This window comes from Aulostomus chinensis, chromosome 12, assembly GCF_037954235.1.
Source record: "Aulostomus chinensis isolate RoL2024-O1b breed Wild chromosome 12, RoL_Achi_v1.0, whole genome shotgun sequence".
In the NCBI taxonomy this organism is placed as follows: Eukaryota; Metazoa; Chordata; class Actinopteri; order Syngnathiformes; family Aulostomidae; genus Aulostomus; species Aulostomus chinensis.
Genome location: NC_141331.1, coordinates 21,606,981 through 21,628,941, shown reverse-complemented (window position 1 = coordinate 21,628,941; position 21,961 = coordinate 21,606,981). Strand labels below are relative to the sequence as shown.

Here is a 21,961-nt window from a genome sequence, read left to right as displayed (position 1 = left end):
ACAAAAGCCAAAAGCTCCAATAGTTAGTAGTAGACAGCTAAAATTAAAATGTATCATAATTTGGAGCCAGTTTTCATCAGAGGTTGAAAATAATTCCTTTGGCACAATTTGAAAACTGAGTTCTCGCAAGGGTGTATCCTTACAAAATCCTTGATGTAGGCTTCACTGTTAGCCCAAATTCTATCAACTTTGATAAATTTGTGGTCAAGGAGTGGATGAAGCTAATCAGTGGTGTCTGGTTGCATGAAATCATTGCTGGCATAGTGTTTTTCTCTGTCAAAAAAATAAAATATTTTGGCGAGAGTAAAAAAACGTAATTTTTCCTCTGGTTTATTCCAATTTACTCAGGCTTAATGACAGATACAACACTTCTGACACTTGGAACACATTCTCTGAAGTCCCTAGATGTCCAAGGACACCAAGAACATGCATATAACCTTTAGTAAAGTGTAGTAATTACACATTTACTATGGGTATGTCTTTTTAGGCGTTTGTTCCTGAAAATATGTTGTGAGTGGAAGAGGTTAAACCCTTAACAAAACTGAAGTTATTGTGCTGGGCCCAAAACACCTTAGAAACACACTATCAAATATAGGTACCCTAGATGGCATTACCCTGGCCCCCAGCACTACCGTAAGGAACCTAGGAGTTATTTTTGATCAGGATATGTCCTTTAACTCCCACATTAAGCAAATTTCTGTCCTTCTCTTTTTCTTCTGAATATGTCTTCCTCTGTCTGTCTCCATCTGTCTTTGTCTCTGCCCCGCTCTCCTGCTCTCTTTCCCCCAAACCGATCAAAGCAGAAGGCCATCCTCATTGAGCCTGTATCTGTATCCTGCCTGTTAAAAGGAAAGTTTTCTTCTCCGCAGGATGTGCTTGCTCATGGAGAATTGTTGGGTGTAAATTCATTGAAGGAGCATGGTATACTCTACTTGTAAAGTGTCATTATAACTGTTGTTATGATTTGGTGCTATACAAATAAAACTGACTTGACATGACTTGACTTTGATTTCTGATACCATTGAAAAATGGGTATCTCTCTCTTTTACTCCCATGCACATATATATTTATTTTCAAGTTATTATGAGTTTCTAAGTCCCTTACCACAACCTCACCCAATGCTACTTAGAAACTGAAATACACTGCCACTATGGGGAATGTGTGCACAATGATGGTCTTGGCAGGCAATAATCATTGTCCATTGACTGACCACTGACTTTTTGTCTAGCAAGTCAAGCTTGTAACAGTGACAAATAACTTCTTCTTCACAGCCGGTTTATTTTCCCTCTTTAGCACGTAATGAAGCCCATCCTTCAAGTAGTTAAAAGAAATTCCACAGCAGGGATCAGTCAGTACACGATTATCTGTTTCTATACAAAAACCCAAAATATCTTTATCCATAACTGAAGAGAGAAAGGTTTGTTCTGGGTGGGACAGAGCTTAAACTGGAAAAGGGGGAAAGGGGGTGTAGACTTTGTTTCAGGGGATTAATAGGGACTGATCAGAAGTTATTCTATTTATTATTTATACACCAATCATATAAAACAAGAAGTCTCCTCCTTGAGTTTACCACCCTATCACTGTGGAGGAGTTTGGGTGTCCCAATGGTCCTATGAGCTAAGTTGTTGGGGGCTTTTATGCCCCTGGTAGGGTCACCCAAGACAAACAAGTCCTAGGGAAGGGAACAGACAAAGAGTTGCTCAAAAGACCCCAATGAAGAAGTACAACTTAGATCCAAGTTTTCCCTCACCCAGACATGGGAGGTTTGGCGGTGAGCACTCTGTGGCCAGGTCTCACCCATGGGGCCCAGCTGGGCACAGTTCAAAAAGGCAATGTGGGGCCTCCTTCAATGTTCTCACCACCAATGGGAGGGGCCAAAGGGGTCGGTGCTATGTGGGATGGGTAGCAGCTGAGAGCAAAGACCTTGGGGGTCCAATCCTTGGCTGCAGCAACTGGCTCTGGGTACATGGAATGTCACCTCACTCGTGGGGAAGGAGCCTGAGCTGGTGCATGAGGTTGAGAATTTCCAGCTAGATATCGACAGACTCATCTCAACGCACGGCAAGGGCTCTAGAACCAGTGCTCTTGAGAGGGGTTGGACTCTCTTCCACTCTGGCGCTGCCAGCAGTGAGAAGCGACAGGCAGGGGAGGGAATACTTGTTGCCCCTCGGCTCAGTGCCTGTACGTTGGCGTTTAACCCAGTGGATGAGAGGGTAGCCTATCTCCGCCGTCAGGTGGGGGACAGATCCTGACTGTTGTTTGCACCTGTGCGCAAAATTGCAGTTCAGAGTTCCCTTTTTTGGATTCCCTAGGAGTACTGGAGAAGCATAAGGGTGTCCAAGCATAAGGGTGTCCACATGTGCACTTGGCACCAGGACACCCTGGGCCGCAGTTCAATGATTGACTTTGTGGTTGTGTCATCAGGCCTATGGTCATATGTCTCAGACACTTGAGTGAGGAGAGGGGAGATCAACCAATCACCCCCTGGTGGTCAGTTAACTCCAATAGTGGGGGAGGACGCCAGCCAGACACCGTCTGGTGATGTCTAACAGAGTTTTGACTCCCAGTTTTGAGTCCAAATGGGCCATGTTCCATGCCTCCATATGGTGGTCTGTGCCTGTTTTGGCAGTAATCCCAGACCTCAATGGTGGACACTAGCAGTGAGGGATGCTGTCAAGCATATCAGGCATTTTTGGCGCATGGGACTCTGGAGACAGCTGACAGTTACCGGCAGGCCAGGTGGTGCATGGCATTGGTGGCTGCCGAGGCAAAAACTCAGACATGGGAGGAGTTCAGCAAGGCTACGGAGAATGACTTGGAAGAAATTCTGGTGTCATCTGCCATCTCAGGAGGGGAAAGCAGTGGACTGTCAACACCATGTATGGTGTGGGCAGTGTACTGCTGACCTTGACTTGAAATGTTGTTGACGAAGACCTCATCAATCCCAACAACACATCTTCCAATGAGGAAGCAGTGCCTGGGGATTCTACGGTGGACTGTCCTATCCATGGGGCTGAGGTTGCCCTGGGGGTGGATGAGATCTGCCTGGAGTTCCTCAAGCTCTGGATGCTGCGAGGGTGTCTTGGATATCGGGGGCGGTGCCTCTGGATTGGTAGGGTGGTGGTTCCCCCTTTCCAAGAAGGGGGACCAGAGGGTGTGTTCCAACTATTATGGAATAACACTCCTCAGCCTCCCTGGTACAGTCTATTCAGGGGATCTGGAGAGGAAGGTGCATCAGATAGTCAAACCTGGTAAAAGATCCAAGAGGGACAGTGATGGGAATCAGCACCTCCAAGTCTGAGTCCATGGTCCTTGTACAGGCTGGAGTGCCATCGCTGGGTTGGGGAAGAGACCCTGCCCCAAGTGGAAGAGGTTCAAGTACCTTGGGGTCTTATTCACGAGTGAGGGAAAGATGAATCATGAGATCAACAGGCGGACTGGTACAGCGTCTACAGTGAAGCGGACTCAGCATCGTTCCGTTGTGGTGAAAAGGGAGCTGAGCTGAAAGGCAAAGCTCTCAATTTACCAGTCGATCCTACCCACACCTATGGTCATGAATTGTGTTATGACCGAAAGGATAAGATCGTGGTGGAGGGTGGTTGGGCTCTCCCTTAGAAATAGTGTGTTAGCCATCCAGGAGGAGCTCAAAGTAGAGCAGCTGCTCCTTCACGCCAACAGGAGTCACGAGGTGGCTCCGGCATCTGGTCAGGATGCCTCCTAGATGCCTCTCTGGCGAGGCATTCAGGGCACGTCCAAATGGTAGGAGGCCTTGATAATCAACAAGCAAAAGTCCAGAACGCTTTAGTTGTCTTTTTAGCCTGCATATGTGGATGCAGAATTTTGCAACTGCCACTGGGATAGGCTTTATTAGTAACTTGGACTGAGTGTAATCTGTTCAAATCAGATGGTCTGCATTTGAATAGGAGGGGCTCTGATAAATTGATTCGCAACTTCATAAATTTCATTGCCTTTAGCCTGCAATAATGTTTTCTCCAGGAAGACCCTATTCAGCCCGTGATCAGTTCATCTTACAGCTCTGTCCCTGACAGTGCGGGTCTTGTTACTGGTTCTACTAATGCTGTTACTACTACTTACGCTGTCCCTGCGGCTATCCCTGATTCCACTTCTCCTGTTAGGATCTCAGAAAGATCTCAGGCTGCTTGTGCCCCATTGTCTACTTACACTATTCCAGTTTTGGATACAAAACAGTCTGCTAGGCACTGTAAACAGATCATGCACAGAAATTCTACCAATTTAATCAAGATTAAACCATTAGATAACCAGCGATCTGAGTCACAACGAGTGTTCTCACCTTCACTCCTTACATCTCAGGCAGATTTTGTTTTGCAAAAAGGATTGGGTTTTATTCATATTAATGTGTGTGGTCTGATCTCTAAAATTGATTATAGATATCTTGTCCTTACAAACAAAGGCTGATATTTTTGTATTCTCCGAAACGTGGTTAACAGATCAAGTGAGTGATAATGACATTGCTCTTGACGGATATGTTTTTAGGTCTGATAGATGTAAGCCCAGGCGCGGTGGAGGTGTAGCCATATTTATTATGAAAAATATCTCTGTAACTGTTGTTGGCTCTGTTTCTATCCCCAAATGTTTTGAACATTTGGCCTTAAGTGTCTCCTTGGGTAACAGTGCAAACTGTGGAAAACAGCTTATTTTGGGCATTTATCATCCTCCCTCTGCAACGGCTACTGCAATTTCTGATTTAGTCCGTCTGTTTTCATCTCATCTTCCTTCAGAAATAATTTTACTAGGTGACCTGAATCTTGACTGGCTGAGTAATGCATCTGATGGTCTAAAAGATTTGTGTAGTGACCTAAACCTTACTCAACTAATCTCTGCTCCAACTAGACCTAGTCCAGCTAACCCTGACAAATCCACCTTATTGGATCTTATTTTAACTAACAGGCCACATAATTTTAAATCCTCTGGGGTCTTCCCACTTGATTTTAGTGACCACTGTCCAATTGCTTGCATCAGGAATGTTAAACAGGAAAAATCAAAACCTTGTTTTATTAATAAGAGATCTTTTAAACAGTTTGTGGAACATGATTTCTTATATGATCTGTATGTAAGTGACATTTTCTCCATAACTGCTATTCCTGATCCTAACGTGGCCTTAAACTATTTTGTCAAAATTTTTAATTCTATTTCTGATAATCATGCACCCTTTAACAAACTGAGGGTAAAGGACAGAAGCAACCCCTGGTTTTCTAATGAAATTATGGTAATGTTGCGTAATACGGACATTGCCTGGAATAAAGCTCGTGCCTCTGGAATGGACAGTGATTGGCAGTACTTTCGTTGTCTCAGAAATAAGTGCCTAGTAGCAATACGTAATGCTAAATCATCTTACTACGTATCGTCTTTATCTGGTTGCTGTGGTAGCCCATCCAAGTTCTGGAAAATAATCAAGACCCTCTCAAAGAACCCCTCCTCAACCTTACCCACTCAGATCTCTGTCTCTATTTCTAATTAGAATGAAATATGTGACATTTTTAATAAACATTTTGTTGCTGCAGGTCGCATCTTCCAGAGCCCAGGTCCAAATGTTTCTATCAATATGTCATCAAATACGGTACTTCATACTCACAGTTTTTCCTTTAAGCCCTTTACTAGATTTGAGGTGCTTAATGCTCTTTGTAATTTAGATCCCAGGAAGCCCACTGGGGCTGACAATCTGAACCCTCGATTTTTAACACTTGCTGCACCTGTTATTGTTGATGTCCTGTTGCACATTTTTAATCTGACTCTTTCGACTGAGTGTATTCCGAACTTATAGAAAACAGCCTATGTAACTCCTCTGCATAAAGGTGGTCCTTCAGATGTAATGAATAACTACCGGCCAATTTCAAAATTACCCTGTTTGGCTTAATTATTAGAACGTTTGATTAGCGATCAAATTCGATCTTTTTTATCCCATTATGGCATCTTAAGTACCTGTCAGTCTGGTTTTAGACATGGGCATAGCACTGTCAGCGACTTCTAAGGTTGTGAATGATATTACTCATGCTCTGGATAATAAGCTTGATTGTGTTGCCCTTTCTATAGACCTCTCTAAGGCCTTTGATACAGTTGACAATGCTATACTCTGAGAGCATCTCTATAGCATTGGATTTGATAACAAATCTTGTAAATGGATTGAGAACTATTTACATGGCAGAAGTCAAGCTGTGGTGGCTGATGGTTACCAATCAGATTTTTTAAATATCTGTAAAGGGGTGCCACAGGGCTCAGTCTTAGGACCATTGCTTTTCTCCATATACATTAGTGATTTTAATGGTGGTCTGCAGTCTGATTTTTACACTGTCCAAACAACTCTTGCTCATCTCAAATTGGTTTTAAACCCGGGCAAATCTAAGTATATGATTTTAACAAAAAAAGTTCGACTGAGCTATCTGATGATTTTATAACTACTATTACTACGGCTGATGGGACCCCCTTGGAAAGGATTTCCTGTTTATAAGTATCTGGGCATTTGGATTGATAAATTATCTTTTAAATCCCATGTTGCAGAACTTTTAAAGAAACTGAAGCCTCTATTGGCATTCTTTTATCGTAAGAAATCTTGCCTGCCTCAGTATTGTAGGAAGCAGACAGTATTAGCTACATTTTTATCAGTTTTAGATTATGGAGATGTCATTTATATGCACGCCTCTCCCTCTTCACTAAAACCACTTGACACAGAATATCATTCTGCTATTAGATTTGTTACCGGTGACGGGTTTATGACCCATCACTGCCAACTTTACCAAAATGTAGGCTGCACTTCTTTAACTCTGAGAACAGAGCAACACTGCTTACTGTTTATTTATAGGGCTCTGCTTAATCAGCTACCTGTTTATTTAACTAATATACTGGCTTTCAGCTTATCCAATAACTCCATTCTCACTCATACTCTCCTAGCTCTTAATGTACCAAAAGCTAGTACTGAAGTAGGGAAAACTGCCTTTGAGTATTTTTTCTCCGTTTAAATGGAACAATCTTCTGTCACAGCTTCAGTTGACTGCCTTGATTCCATCCATCGTCGTCCTCCGCTTATTCCTTATTCCTTACTAGTAAGGGTCGCGGGGGGGCTGAAGCCTATCCCAGCATCTACGGGCGAGAGGCAGAGTACACCCTGGACAGGTCGCCAGTCCATCGCAGGGCCAACACACAGAGACGAACAACCATTCACACTCACATTCATACCTACGGTCAATTTAGAGAATCCAATCAGCTTAGTCCCCAAATTGCATGTCTTTGGACAGTGGGAGGAAGCCAGAGTACCCGGAGAGAACCCACGCAGGCATGGGGAGAACATGCAAACTCCACACAGAAAGATCCCACGCCCGAGCCGGGACTCGAACCCGGAACCGTCTTGCTGTGAGGCCACCGTGCTAACGACTGCACCACCGTGCAGCCCTGCCTTGATTCTTTTTAACCATTTTAAGCATATTCTTGTTGACTTCATGCGCTTTTTTTTTTTTTTTAAACCTGTCCTGTTCAGTAGCTGGGGCAAGCAGCATCGACGTTTCTGGTGCCTTGTTGTGCTGAACAACCAGGTCTCATGTCAAAACGTAAAAAGGCTTCGTTTGTCCACAGTGCAAAACGTATCGGTTCTACGATAAAGGCCTAAAAATTGTGAAATGGGTACGTATTTTTCCCCTATTCTTTTCTACTGGAAAGCTGGTAGGTCATTTGACTCTTTCATGCGGGCCTCTCAAAACAAAAACATGGCGGCCACTCATTTTCGGAGGAAAGTGCCTTATTCCAAGATAGTTTTGATTTAAAAAAGCATTCTGATGGCATTTGAAGCGAGAAATACACATTTTATTTTCATAATATTCGCTCAGTTCTTGTGTATAATCTTTGGTTTGTTTGTTATTACGATGAATCTTTTACCTCTCGGAAGAGAGTCGTTACAGTGTCACGTTTTCTGCAGTTGTTATGGTTAAAACCACAGAAACCTAAATGGCGTTTATGTTGTAGTTACATTGCGTCGTTATCTGAGTTGATAATATATTTGTGTGATTGTTGACTAATAAAAATAATATAAAACATATTGGCCCATGAATTACCATGAAAATATAAAATAGCTACGCTTTTTTGTAGTTGTTTGTGTGATTGTTGACTACAGCTGTTCAATAAAAATAATATGAAATGGATTTTAGTGCCACAGGAATTACAAACATCTGCTTCCGGGGAAGTCGGCCCCCGCTCTTCTGTGAGAAAATCCGGAAGTTATCGCTCACTCAGAGTAAAAAAAAAAACAAACATTTTTAATACTTCATCTTTTGATTAATAAGACAATCAACAAATTCATTTAATTTCTGGATGTTTATTCTACCTACAAAGTACATTTGTAACCATTATAGATCAAACAATCAGCATTAAGAATATAAACAATGACTAAAACTAATGGGCGCGGTCTGCTGACGTCACATCCGTCACATAGGCTAACTCATGCACTCAGAGGTGACCTTTTAGTTCTATCATTTCACGCTATATTTACAGATTTATTATTGAGTGGAACAAACCATACTTATGTCTAGGTTAATCAAGGATATAATTAAAGAAATCCAAACTATTTGGCAAGTTAAATTTATCCTAGCTGTTCTTCATATATTATGCTGGTAATGTCATGTAATTTCTTTTCAAATGTAATTTTTTTTCGTTCTGATATGTGTATTTTTACTGCTCCAACAAAGCTGTTCCTCTTCTGGGGTAAATCAATCATTCAGGCAATCAATAAATGAATGTCTCTGATGCTGTACAGTAGGTATTGCAGTACAACAACACTCTGATCCTTCCTTTTCAAATGTTTTTATTGTGTTTCTCTTATCAAGTGTTCAAAATGATTACAATAAAAATAAATAATTATTGTTTGAAACAAAGCTTAATATAAATTATCAGGAAATGAGGCCTAATGGGCTGAAATAGCAGGCTTTGTGCTGGTCAGTGACACCTGCAATAAAAAAGGAGTCAAGGCGGTCTTAAATATGTGAAAATGTTCCAAAGATCATTCTTCATTTTTGTCTTGGGACAAGACTGGTTTCAGGCTTTTTTCCAAAGGAGCTCCAAAAGGCTCACTTAACCCTTTGAGGCCTGGCTGAGACATAAGGCCTGTTGACCCTTTGACCCTGTTACTCTTTTGCTCTCATTTGGCCTCTACAGTGGATACAGACCTGAAACTTGAACTGTGAGGCCTCTAAAATTTATGAAATCATAATCTGGTGGAATAATTCTATGACCCCCTCCCAAACAGGAAGTAGCATCAGGAAGGAGGTGGGGCTTAAAATTTTAATATTGGTTTCTGGCAGAGGTGTGAACTCATCCCAGAAATCTCATCTCATTTGGAGACACTTTGACCAAGTTATGATGCTTAATTGATAGACTTTACTGGACTTTGCCACGCCCTTTACGGATAGCAGAAAGGACTTAGGGGGGTCAAACCACCACAGATGCGATCCTTATGGAGGACAGAACAATATACTAAAATTTCAACTTCCTAGGTTAAAAGAGAAAAAACTATCCTCTTGTGAAACTGGGCAAAATCAGGGTCTGTGACTTCTGCACACTGAGAGCCTTTTGGAGCAGAATTGAGGATCAAATCTGGGTTCTGGTATTTCTACTTGGGCTACACCTGCCCACACCCCACACCCAGCAGGGGCAACCACAGCCCACCACAATGACCAGGCCCACCGCCCCCGTACAGAGCTACCCCCCCAACCCTCAATCACCATCCCCTCCACCCATCCCCTGTTCTCCCCCTCCCCCCAGAGCAGGTGGGCTTCAGGCTATAGGGCACCACCAGCTGCCAGCCAGGACCCTGCACTCCCCCGAGAGGCCCAGCTCCCCTGCCGGGGTGAGCCGAAGGCACGCACGCCCAGGACCGCCACCCCCGGACAAAACAATCATACCCTCATCTTCCTCCATACAGGGGCTGAGTAGTCCATATACTCCTAATAAAAGGTTTCTATATTGAGTAATGCTAAGGTTGTTCTTGGATTTCCAATTAATCAGGATGGCCTTCTTTGCGATGCTTAGAGCAGTGACAAGCATGCAGGATTTGTTTACTCCCATATTAACATTAGTGAGGTCACCTCGCAGACAAAGTGAAGGGGAGGTGGGGATGGGGTACCCTAACCACCGTGATAGGTCTTTACAAACCCCCTGCCAAAAATTGTTAACAGGTGTACAAAGCCATATAGCATGCAGATAGCAGTCTGGTGAGCCAGTCGCACAATATGGACAAATGTTTGTTTGTGTGAGGCCCATCTGGAACATCTTTTGTCCTGTATAGTGTGTTCTGTGGAGAACCTTGTAATTTATTAATTGTACGTTGATCTAAGTGAAGTAAAATCTGGTCAACTGGACGTAAATTCTAGTGAAGGAGTGTGGAAACTCCAGCTTATAAACCTATGTGGGAGTGGTCAGTGCTATTGTGGTGGAAACGACCCTCCCGAGACTCACCTGGCCTCCCCAAACGACAGTCGTTGTGAGGTGTCAGGGAGTTTCAGGGGTGGTCGTTAGGGAGTTTCACCGACCACTCAGATGCTAATGGGCTGTGCTGGCAGCAGCCGTTCCACATGGGTCTTTCAGCTGAGCTCTTTGGGGAAGCTTTGAAAGGACTTGGTTGTAAATAGATGAAAGGAAATGTCGCAGTCCACCTCCTCTGTTCAAAGATGGTTTCTCTATCTTGACGTGGATGGCTTCTTTAACTCCTCTTTCAAACCATCTGTCCTCTCTGTCGAGGATTTGGACATGGTCGTCCTGGAAGGAGTGGCTTTCTTCCTTGAGGTGGAGGAAAACCGCTGAGTCCTGTCCTCCAGAGTTGGCTCTTCTATGTTGGGCCATGCGCTTGTTGAGGGGCTGTTTGGTTTCCCCTATGTAGAGATCCGTGCAGGCCTCACTGCATCTGACAGCATATACCAGATTGCTTTTCTGGCTGTGAGGGGTGAGATCTTTGGGGTGAACCAGTCTTTGTCTCAGAGTGTTGTCTGGTTTAAAAGACACAGGGATGCGGTGCTTGTTATAGATTCTCCTTAATTTCTCAGAAACCCCTGCCACATAGGGGATCACTATGTTTTTTCTCCTACCTTCTTCATCTTCCCTCCTCCTGGAGCTCTCCTCCTTTCTGGACCTGGAAGAGGGTTTTACAAAGGTCCAGTCTGGGAAGCCACAAGTTTTAAGTGCTCTTTTCAGATGCTGCTGTTCTTTTTTCCGGCCTTGGACGCTGGTGGGGATGGTCTCCGCTCGGTGTTGCAGCGTCCTGATGACACCTAACTTGTGCTCCAGAGGATGGTGAGAGTCAAAAAGCAAGTATTGGTCAGTGTGGGTGGGTTTCCTGTACACATCCACCCTCAGGCTCCTGTCCTCTTGAACGTAGACGTCGCAGTCCAAAAAGGGCAGATGGTTGTCTTTCAATTGTACGTTACCACTCCGAATCATTCTTAATGTGTTGGAGCAGATTTGTATCCAAAAGTTAGGGTGTGGGTTGATCGACAGGTCTTTCTCCCATTTGGAGGAAGGAAAAGAGATTATAAATTCTGTTGTAGAAACTGTTGAGTTAATTTTAGACAGTAGCTTAGGGAGTGAAAGTTGTAAAAATCTGTTATTCTGGGTGGAAGCTCAAAGTCTAACTGGGTAAGGTCAAACCGTGCCTGTATTATAGACTTGAGCTGAAGATATTCCAGAAATTTGTTTTTGTTAATACCATAATTTGCTGTAATTTGGTTAAATTCTATAAATTCCTTGTCTTGGAAGATATGCTCGAGATTTTCAATCCCTTTCTTGGCCCATGCAGCAAAATGTATTAATTTTTTATTTTGCAGGATGTCAGGATTGTTCCAGATAGGTGTGAGCCTGCAAGGGGTGTTAGACAGCCCATTGCTCTTGAGAAATTCCCACCAGGCTATGAGGGTGTTGCTGATGCTAATATACTTAAAGCCGCTGTGATGCTTGATAACATGGCTGATAAAAGGGAGATCAGAGATCTGGATTTCTTTGCAGAATGTTTGTTCAATATCGAGCCATGCTTGGTCTAATGAGTTTGACTTTAACAATTTTAGTATGTATTGTAATCTATTGGCCAAGTAGTAATTATACAAATTTGGTAGTTCCAAGCCACCATGGTCTTTACTCTTTTGTAAAGTCTTTAAGCTTATACGTGGTGGTTTAGCTTTCCAGAGAAATTTGGAGATGTTAGAGTAGAGTGTTTTGAATCTAGTCCTGGGAGGTTGGGTCGGAACCATCGAGAAAACATAGTTGAATTTTGGCAAGATCATCATTTTCACTGTTGCTATTCTTCCCATGAGTGATATGGGTAGTGTGCGCCACCAGGTGAGGTCGTCCTCTATTAGGGCGGTATGATTTAGCCGTGTCAAGTCAGACAGTTTGGCAGAGATGTTGATGCCCAGGTATTTAATGTTTCCTGACCGTAGTGGTGCGGCGAGCGTACTCTGGAAACCTGAGTTGATGGGAAGAACAGTTGACTTGCTCAAATTAATTGAGTAGTCAGAAATGGTTGAGAATTTATCAATGAGTGCTATCGTTTCAGGGAGAGATGATTGTGCATTCCGTAGGAAAAGTAATACATCATCAGCATAAAGGCTTATCTTATGGTTCACATTTGTTGTATCAATTCCCTTGATGTTTTTGTTTTGCTGGACTGCAGCTCTTTGGAGAGAGAAGCTTGGAGAAGTTTGATCATTTGTTCTGACACAAGCACTGGGAGTGCAGTAAAATGTTTTGATCCAGTTCACAAAGATATCTCCAACCCCAAACTTTTGCAATGTGGTGAGGAGAAAATTCCAATTTACCCTGTCGAATGCTTTTTCTGCATATAAGGAGACAATTATGGCATCCTTGCTATGACTGTTACAGTAGTCTATCAGGTTGATAAGTGTACGAGTTGTTGGTAGAGTGCCGTCCTTTCATAAACCCGGTCTGGTCAGGATGTATTATGTGAGGTATTACTTTTTCAAGCCTTCTAGCTAGCGCCTTGCAGATGACTTTAATATCTGCATTTATAAGTGATATTGGACGATAGCTTGATGGAAGTGCTGGGTCTTTAATAATCGCACGGTTCATATCGGGTGGAAGGGTCGAGGTTTCCTGTACTTCAGTGAATATTTTGTAGAATATTGGTGCAAGCTCAGGGCAAACCTCTTTGTAGAATTCTGCAGGAAAGCCATCCGGTCCTGGGGCTTTCTTCTTTGGCATATATTTAAGGGCTTCTTGAAGTTCCTCGATTGAAGCAGGTGACTCCAGAGCCATTATTTCGTCTTGATTTAATTTTGGCAAGTCAATTGTGCTCAGAAAGGTTTCGATGCTGGATTTGGATGGGTTAATCTCGGATGAATAAAGTTTTTTGTAGAATTCCCTAAAAATGTAATTAATTTCTTCTGGGTCACAGGTTGTTTTCCCATTGGAGTCCTTTGTGGACGATATTGTTGCTCTTTCTTTGTTCTGTTTTAGTTGGTTTGCTAAAAATCTGCTGGATTTATTGTTATGTTCAAAGTTCTCCATGCGTAATGTCTGCAGGTGAAATTGTGTTTTGATGTTGAGTAAATCATTTAGTTTTAGTTTTCCCTTAATTCCCTCAGTAGATGTTCCTCTTGGGAGGCGGCATAAGTTGTCTCCAAGGCTTTAATTTTTTCATTTAATTCTGTTTCGAGAGCTTTCTCCTGTTTTTCTTATATGAAGAGTAAGATATTATTTTGCCCCACATGACTGCTTTTGCCACCTGCCATAGCACACAAGCTAAGACATCAGGCTGGTCATTTATTTCACAGAATATTGTCCATTCCTCCTTAAAGAATTTAATAAAATTGGGGTCCTTGAGCAATGATGTATTAAATCTCCATTGTTTAGAAAGTGGTGTTCTAGTTTTTTTTGTGAGTGTCAGAGTGACTGGTGCGTGGTCGCTAATGGCAATGGAGTGAATCTTGGTGTCAAAGACATCCTTCACAATTGAGATACTAATTAAAAAGTGGTCTAAAAGGGAGTAGGAGTGGTGGACTGGCGAGTAGTAGGTGTATTCCTTAAGCGTGGGGTGGCGTGAGCGCCAAGCATCGCAAAGACTGAATTCACTCATATACTGCTTTATTATATCGGCTGATTGGCAAATCCATTGACTAGCTGCTCTACTGATTCTGTCTACTTGTGGGTTGAATATCAGGTTGAAGTCCCCTCCAACTACAAGTGCTGTGTCTGAGTGGGCTGAAAGTGCTGTGGAAGAAGGAGGGGTCATCAACATTTGTACCATATATACTGGCAATACATACCTCTGTGTTGTGTGTGGATATGTTGACTATTACAAACCTACCTTCCGGGTCTACAATGGTGTTCTTCCAATTGAACCTGACGTTTTTATGAATCAGAATGGCTTCGCCTCTTTGTTTGGTGTTATAACTAGCTGTGTATGTGTGCAAGAACTGTGGGCTTAACATATGATTACCTTTTTTAGGTAGATGGGTTTCCTGTAATAGGACAATGTCTGCTTGAAAATTTTGTAGGTGTGTTAAGATTTTTCGCTGTTTTTCACATGAGCCAATTTCGCGTACATTCCAAGTGACAAACCGTAGTTTGTTTGTATCTAAACTAATCTTTCTGAGTTTAAGTTGTAATAAGTGAGTAAGTAAAAGAATGTGTGCCAGTGTCTTTGTGCACGTGTGTATGTGTGTGTGTGTGGTGGCGCCAAAGAGGATGAGAGTGCGTGTGTGTGGCAAATGTAACAATATTATATAACTGTACTGCGAACCATATAAACATCACATTTAAAAATAACATGTAACACAAAACAATGACAGGAAAGACAAAGGGGTGACATAAATACACACATAAATACACACTCGAGAGAGAACTTGGCATGTAGCAGTCTACCTCGTGCGTTTGTATGTTTTTAGGTTTAACACAGTATTGAAAGAGAAAAAAGAAAAAAAAACTATGAATGAGAAAGACTGGTGTTACCTTCATCCATAACCTTAATCATGCTAATACCATCCTCGGTTGAATCCGGTGAGTTCCGGGTGGAGAGAGGAGACGCGCTTCAGTAGCCAAGGGGTAATCTCCAGATCACGGAACAGCTGGCCGTTAACATACAGTTTGTCCACCGCGATGACAGCGCGAGATCCACCGTCGATGAACCTCTTCCTGACAGGGAACGGGCGTTCGCGGCGCTCAAGCATCTCCTTAGGGAATTGATCATTCACGCTGAAGTCCGTTCCTCTCAGCTCCCTGCCCCGACTTTTCACCAGCTCCTTCTGCTTGAAGTGTTCGAACTTCGCAACGATGGGTCTGGTCCGCCGGTTCTCTGGCCTCTTCCCTCCAAGGCGATGCACCCGGTGGAAGGTGATGTTCTTCACGGTCTCCATCGGAAGTTCTAGCTGTTTGTGGAGGAAGTCTTTGATGGACATCTCAACATCTCGACATCTGGTCTTCTTCCATCTGCTCAGGTATGCCGGAGAATACCAGGTTGTCCAGCTTGCTCCAAGCTTGGATGTCAAGGATAGCCTCTTTCATCCGTTTGTTCTCCACAGTAATCTCCTTCGCCCCCTCGGTAAGTGTTTTTATGGAGGCCAGTGAAGCCACCTGTTGCTGGCTAAATTCCAGCGACTCACGGAGAGCCTGGAACTCTCTGTGGAGGATTTCCACTAGAGAGAGTCTTGCGTCGAAACTTGTAAGTTTCTTGTCTATTGATTCCAGGATGTCCATGAAGTCCTTATCAGGTGATGAGGGTGCGCTGGATGGTCGGCTTCTTTTAGGAAGTGGAGTCGCCGCTTTGTTAGTCTTCCCCATGACGAGTCGGTGGTAGCACTCGTCGACGTACTCCTGCAAACTTTCCACGGTCTCTTCTTCCAGATTTATTGATGAGGCTTGTTTGTGGATGAGAGAGTTGAAAATCTCTTACCGTAGTTTGAGTTTTCGATGAATCAAACTGTGTAAATTGGCGTTAAGGAGTTAGCTTGTTTTAGAGTCTTCAGATATGTGCCGCCATGTTGAATCACGCACAAGTGTGACGTTTACTCTGACATGCTTAGTTCTCCAACTTCATGCACTCTGAATGTACATGTACCTTTTGAATTTGTTTTATTGTTTTATTTCATTTTACATGTGTTTTATTGCATTTATTGTATTGTATTATTACTATTGTTGTAATCAGGGCATCATCAAAAAAGAGAGCTTGCTCTCAATTGGCCCTCCCTGAATAAATAAAAGGTGAATGATAATAATAATAACTGCACTTGATCTTCTCTCGTATCCCCACCCTCTGGGATGCGATTTACTGGCCAGGATTTGTGTACATGCCAATGATACACAGACAGCCTGTTGATGGGTCACTCAAGAGTTCACTGCTGCACATTTTTTTTAACTCTCAGAGCAGATTTGAAATTTTAATCAGTTTGTTCAACTAAAAGAGACATTTGTTTTGATTTTAGCATGTTAGTTTGGAATTCCTGAGATGCTTGATTCACCATAGGACAGAAATATATTTTTCCTTCTTCATTGTGGTTCTTTGTGTTTATATTTAAAAGAAAAGTGTTGTTTACCCCTCATGACATATTTTTTTTTGGTTCATGACAGGGGTCATGCTTTATTTTATTCAACTATTTACTTTAATTTGTCAAAATGGAAATTACATTTTATTAGGGCCTGAGCCAGAAGGTACTTCAGGCGAAGACCCTATTATGTTTGATCGGTAGTGACACACAGAAGGTGCACTAAAAACACACACTTAAGAGTATCGGACCCCCCAAAAAACACACATAGGGGTGCTCAGGGGGCCGGGGGGGTGAGGTCTCCCATAGGAAACAAAGGTGGCAAAAATTATATCTGAAATTGTAATGTTTTTTTGGCTATTATTCTTTCTCTCTTCCGCCGCCACTTTAACGCTGAATTTGACCCCCTGAACATGCTCAAATGTTGCTGAAATTTGGCACGCAAATTTTGATATTCTAAAAAAAAAAGTGGGAAAGACTCTATAGCGCCACCTAGGGAGCCAAAAAACTAAAAACCAAATTTGGATCGCCATAACTGCTTGCACGAATGTCCCACAGACTTGGGACCAACACCGTTACACTCGTTTCATCAAGACGACAAATTCATATGCTCTGACCCCTCACATATCTACAACAGAATGTCCATAAATTGGACAAAACTGTCCAAAACAGGACAATTTTCACTGTCCAAACAAAAGCTATCTCCTCCTAGGGAATTGATGGTATCGCCTGCAAACTTTGACACATTACTCTCCCAACTGTGATCTTCAAAACTTTGTAATAACTCCATTTTACAAGCCGTCAAAGTCAGGGAGACACATTTTACGTTACAATGGAAACCAATGGGGAGGCCATGTCCTCTCATGGTACGCACTCTCAAACGTTTCTCATGTCTACACTACAACTCACACATCTTCACAAAACACACCACTGGATTCCTCAGAAAAATCTCTACAAAAATATGGTATTACATTGCACTTTGAAGCAACATATGCAGAGTTATTTGATTTACACACACTTAAAATGTCAATTTTTCCTCTGCTCTTCACTCTAACACAGATGGCAGAGATTTGTTTACTGTTGTCATGGAAACCAAAAGGGGACCATCTCAGCCCACATACTCTCAAACAAACGCTTCTATCTCAAAGACACACACACCTTCCCAAAACTCACTGTTGCATTCCTGACAAAAAACCCTACGGAAGGATGCCTTTACCTTCCACTTTTGACCAACATACAGTCAGTTATGACCTGTTCACAGTAAAACTGACAAAATCCTCCTCTGCTCTCCACACTGACACAGATGACAGAGAGAGAGCAGAGAAGGGAGGGGTTCTTAAAGGGCCAGCTCTCAGCTCTGCACTCACTCTCTGCATCAGACTCAGGCTTGTATCTCCTAAACAGGGGCTCAGGCCCAAACAACGCTACTTGCAGCTTTAATATTAGTTTATATTTTTGTGGTTTTGAACAAAATGTGCATTTTGTTTTGTTTTGTTTAGTGTAACTTTCAGAGAAATTGCACCCTATATCCTTGTCCTAAGTATACATATGCACATTTGTAGGATAGTTGGGAGGAGTGTTATTAAATTGCTGGCCAGATGATGGTTTGGTTTTGTTTAGTCATGTTTAAATGAAGTGTCAGTGGGACTGTGGAACTGGCGATTATACAGTGCTTACTGATTTTTGTTAATAAAAATGCCTAGTTTAATTTCCTAGCAATCTGTGACACGATGCACAATCTCGTGGATAAAAAAAAGCAGAGCTTTATTCAGCTATGTCGAATCTCTGAGTCAGTTGAGCCTCAGGCTCCACTCATTTGTTACTTTCCAGAAGCAAGTTGATGGAGGAATAAATCATTCACATTAAGTGAAAAGGAAAGATGGACCAAGAAAACATTCCCTCAAAAAAAAAAAAAAAAACAACAACAACAACCCAACCAGAAAAATGACACAATTATATTAGCTTGTTGCTTGGCCTTGTCAGACCCATAATATCTGTACAACACCGTCATTTAATCTGGCTCATTTCTCCTGCATTTTAGATGGACCCTGTGTGTTTCAGACATCATGCCAAACCTTAACTTAATCCTAAACCTGAATTTGAAGGTGCTTCAGGACAGAGAACTGAAAAGCATGTATTTACAATGATTTAAAAACTGTTTGCCCCAAACACAACTACACACATACACACTTACCACAAAAAGGTGCCAATGAAGTTGTGAGAAGGAACAGCTTCTGCTCTTTGGGAATTGGAGAAACAGTAATCCCACAGTTTTCTGATGAACCTGAAACAAATGCATGTGCGTGCATGCATAAAAACACAACACATATGCGCGTGCGCGCACACACACACACACACACACACACACACACACACACACACACACACACACACAAAATGAGTGAGGGTCCCTTTGTGTGTCAAATGCATAAGCTGCAGGAGACAGCCTTGTGACAAGATCAGAGCTGCTGCCTGAGGAAAGCCTGATATGCTATACCTGCAGGTGGTACTGAGACTACAGTAGGCAGAAAAACTGACAACCAAACTTATGGTCATGGGGTTTTTGTTTTAACTAGTTCTGATTTGACCAAACCTGCCTATGGTCCCACATTGTTATGGAAACATCCCATACTACTGCTTGTTTTTTGTTTCTGTGCGTCATGACTCTGAATAGGGTGAAATACTATAAATGACCAATTAGTAGCCTGGACGTTTATTTTGCAAAATTGATGTGGACCCCGGGTGTTTAAAAAAGACGAGGCGTCTATTGGTAACAGGCTTTTATCTATTTTGGCACTGGTCACCACTGTGCCATTATGGTTTTTTTTTTTGCAATAGGTATACAAGGTATAACAATAAACTGTAGTACTTTAAACATATATATATGCATATATATGCATATGCATATATATGCATATATATATATATGCATATATATGCATATGCATATATATGCATATGCATATATATATGCATATATATGCATATATATGCATATGCATATATATATGCATATATATATGCATATATATGCATATATATGCATATGCATATATATATATGCATATGCATATATATATGCATATGCATATATATGCATATATATATGCATATATATGCATATGCATACATATGCATGTATATCTGCATACATATGCATACATATGCATATATATATACACACATATATATGCGCATATATATATGCATATACACATATATATGCGCATATATATATATATATATGCATATATATATATGCATATATATATGCATATATATATATGCATATATATATGCATATATATATATGCATATATATATGCATATATATATGCATATATATATACATATATGCATATATATGCATATATATATGCATATATATGCATATACATATATGCATATATATATGTACATATATATATGCATATATATACATACATATATGCATATATATATATATGTACATATATATATGCATATATATACATATATATATGCATATATATATGCATATATATATGCATATATATATATGCATATATATATGCATATATATATATATGCATATATATATATATGCATATATATATATGCATATATATATATGCATATATATATATATATATATATATATATAGTTTTTTTTCCTCAGTCGATGTGAGGGTCTAAGGGCAGAGGATGTTGTTATGATGCCATGTGAAGCCCTTTGAGACTAACTGTTTGTGAAAACGGGCTATACAAATAAAATTGCCTTGCCTTGCCTTGCCTAAATCAAAACACTGCGATATGGGAGGACAGGTAATGAACAGAACCCAGCGCTCTAAGATTTGTGAAGAGACCAGCTGGCCCGAATTATCCTCGACGCCTGTCCGGCGTAGGAGGCAGCCGTGGAGAGCTGCAATCAACGACTTTATCATCGAGCACAATCTTAACTTAATGTTTTTAACTGAAACCTGGTTAGAACAAGACAACAGTGCAACTGTTCTTATTGAGTCAACCCCCATAACTTCAGTTTTATGAGTGAAACGAGGAAGCATAAAAAAGGAGGGGGAGTAGCTATATTATTCAAGGACCCATTGCAATGTAAGCGGATGTATTATGGTAGTTTTGCCTCCTTCGAATATGTGGCCCTTCAGCTGAACTCTGCTATCAAAACAATATTCCTTAACGTCTACAGACCTCCTAAATAACGTGTGAACGTTTTTGATGACTTTACTGAAGTGCTGTCTATAATTTGTATGACTGATTGTATAGTGATTGTTGGTGATTTTAACATTCATGTTGACAATCCCCAGGACAAAGGCACTAAAGAATTGTGCTGTCTCCTTGATAACTATGGTTTGACCCAACATGTAACAGAGCCCACACATAACAGAGGTCACACTCTAGATTTAATTATTTCCAAGGGCCTGAACATACCTAAAGTTATGGTTACTGATGTTGCTATCTCTGATCACTCCTGTGTGTTTTTTGAGAGTGCTATTTCTGTGCACACTACTACTCAGACAGAGGTAATTACCAAGCGGCTTATCACTGACAACACCAGTGAAGTTTTTAATAAGAATTTTACTCCTCTGCCTGCTCTCTCACGTCTCTTGGTCAATGAGCTTGTAGAAAATTTTAGTTCTAGAATAACAAATGTGATGGATGCCATTGCACCCACCAAGGTGAAGATGGTCTCTGGTAAGAAAAAATCTCCATGGAGAAATGCCACGCTGGTCAGAGTTGAAAAAAGAGAGTGTCGGAAAGCCGAACGCAGGTGGCGAAAGACAAGTCTTCAGGTTCACTATCAGATCTATAAAGAGAGACTTCATATCTTTAACCTAGAACTGAGAAACGCAAGGCGATCCTTCTTCTCTGACATCCTCACCAAAAACAAAAATAATGCGCGTGCCTTATTTGATACAGTCGAGAGGCTAAAACCCTCCAGTATCAACAGCCTCTGAACTTCTGTCCACCAGGGCATGTAATGAATTTGCCTCCTTCTTCACTAATAAAACCCAGAACATTAGACAGTCAGTGCCTCAATATCCGGTACAGGTTACATGTTGTCCCTGCTGACTAACCCCAGTAGCATGATACAATTCAATCCGATCAACATTAAAACCCTGGAGGACATGATAACATTCTGAAATCCTCCACCCCTGCTGCCTTGATATTCTGCCAACAGGCTTCTTGAAAACAGTTTCTAGTTGCTTGGCCCCAGATCTTCTGCAGATTGTCAACAGATCACTTCTCTCAGGTGTCTTTCCACACGCCCTGAAAACTGCCGTCATAAAGCCGCTCTAACTAGACACCTCAGTAATGAACAATTATAGGCCTATATCAAACTTCCCGTTTGAAGCAAAATCATTGAAAAAGCAGCTTTTCAACAGCTTAACAACTTCTTAGCTCTAAAATCGAAGTGAAGTAAAATCTGGTCAACTGGACGTAAGTTTATCTTGAAGACG

At 41.6% G+C, this 21,961-nt stretch overlaps 2 protein-coding genes across 9 annotated transcripts in view; both read right to left on the bottom strand.

Annotated features, from left to right (window-relative positions):
* Nucleotides 1-21,961, bottom strand: part of pla1a (phospholipase A1 member A) — a 94,477-nt gene that overhangs the window by 62,082 nt on the left and 10,434 nt on the right. For all 8 annotated transcript variants that reach the window (XM_086220794.1, XM_086220795.1, XM_086220799.1 and 5 more), the window contains exon 8: nt 18,700-18,789. In XM_086220794.1, coding sequence (XP_086076920.1) covers nt 18,700-18,789 — 90 coding nt within the window. The remainder of the gene's footprint in view (nt 1-18,699; nt 18,790-21,961) is intronic.
* LOC147252481 (uncharacterized) lies at nt 9,847-11,608 on the bottom strand. Its single transcript, XM_086220800.1, has 2 exons — nt 11,103-11,608; nt 9,847-11,003 (listed from the first exon to the last, which is right to left on the bottom strand). The coding sequence occupies exons 1-2, from the start codon at nt 11,452-11,454 to the stop codon at nt 10,561-10,563; spliced, it is 795 nt and encodes a 264-aa protein (XP_086076926.1). The 5' UTR covers nt 11,455-11,608; the 3' UTR covers nt 9,847-10,560.

Excerpts from the sequence above, each read along its gene's own strand:
- LOC147252481 (XM_086220800.1), bottom strand. The coding sequence starts at position 11,454 with ATGATTCGGAGTGGTAACGTACAATTGAAAGACAACCATCTGCCCTTT. Across the intron at positions 11,004-11,102 it reads GAGGAGGGAAGATGAAGAAG|ACAACACTCTGAGACAAAGA; the intron begins GTAGGAGAAAAA and ends CTTTTAAACCAG.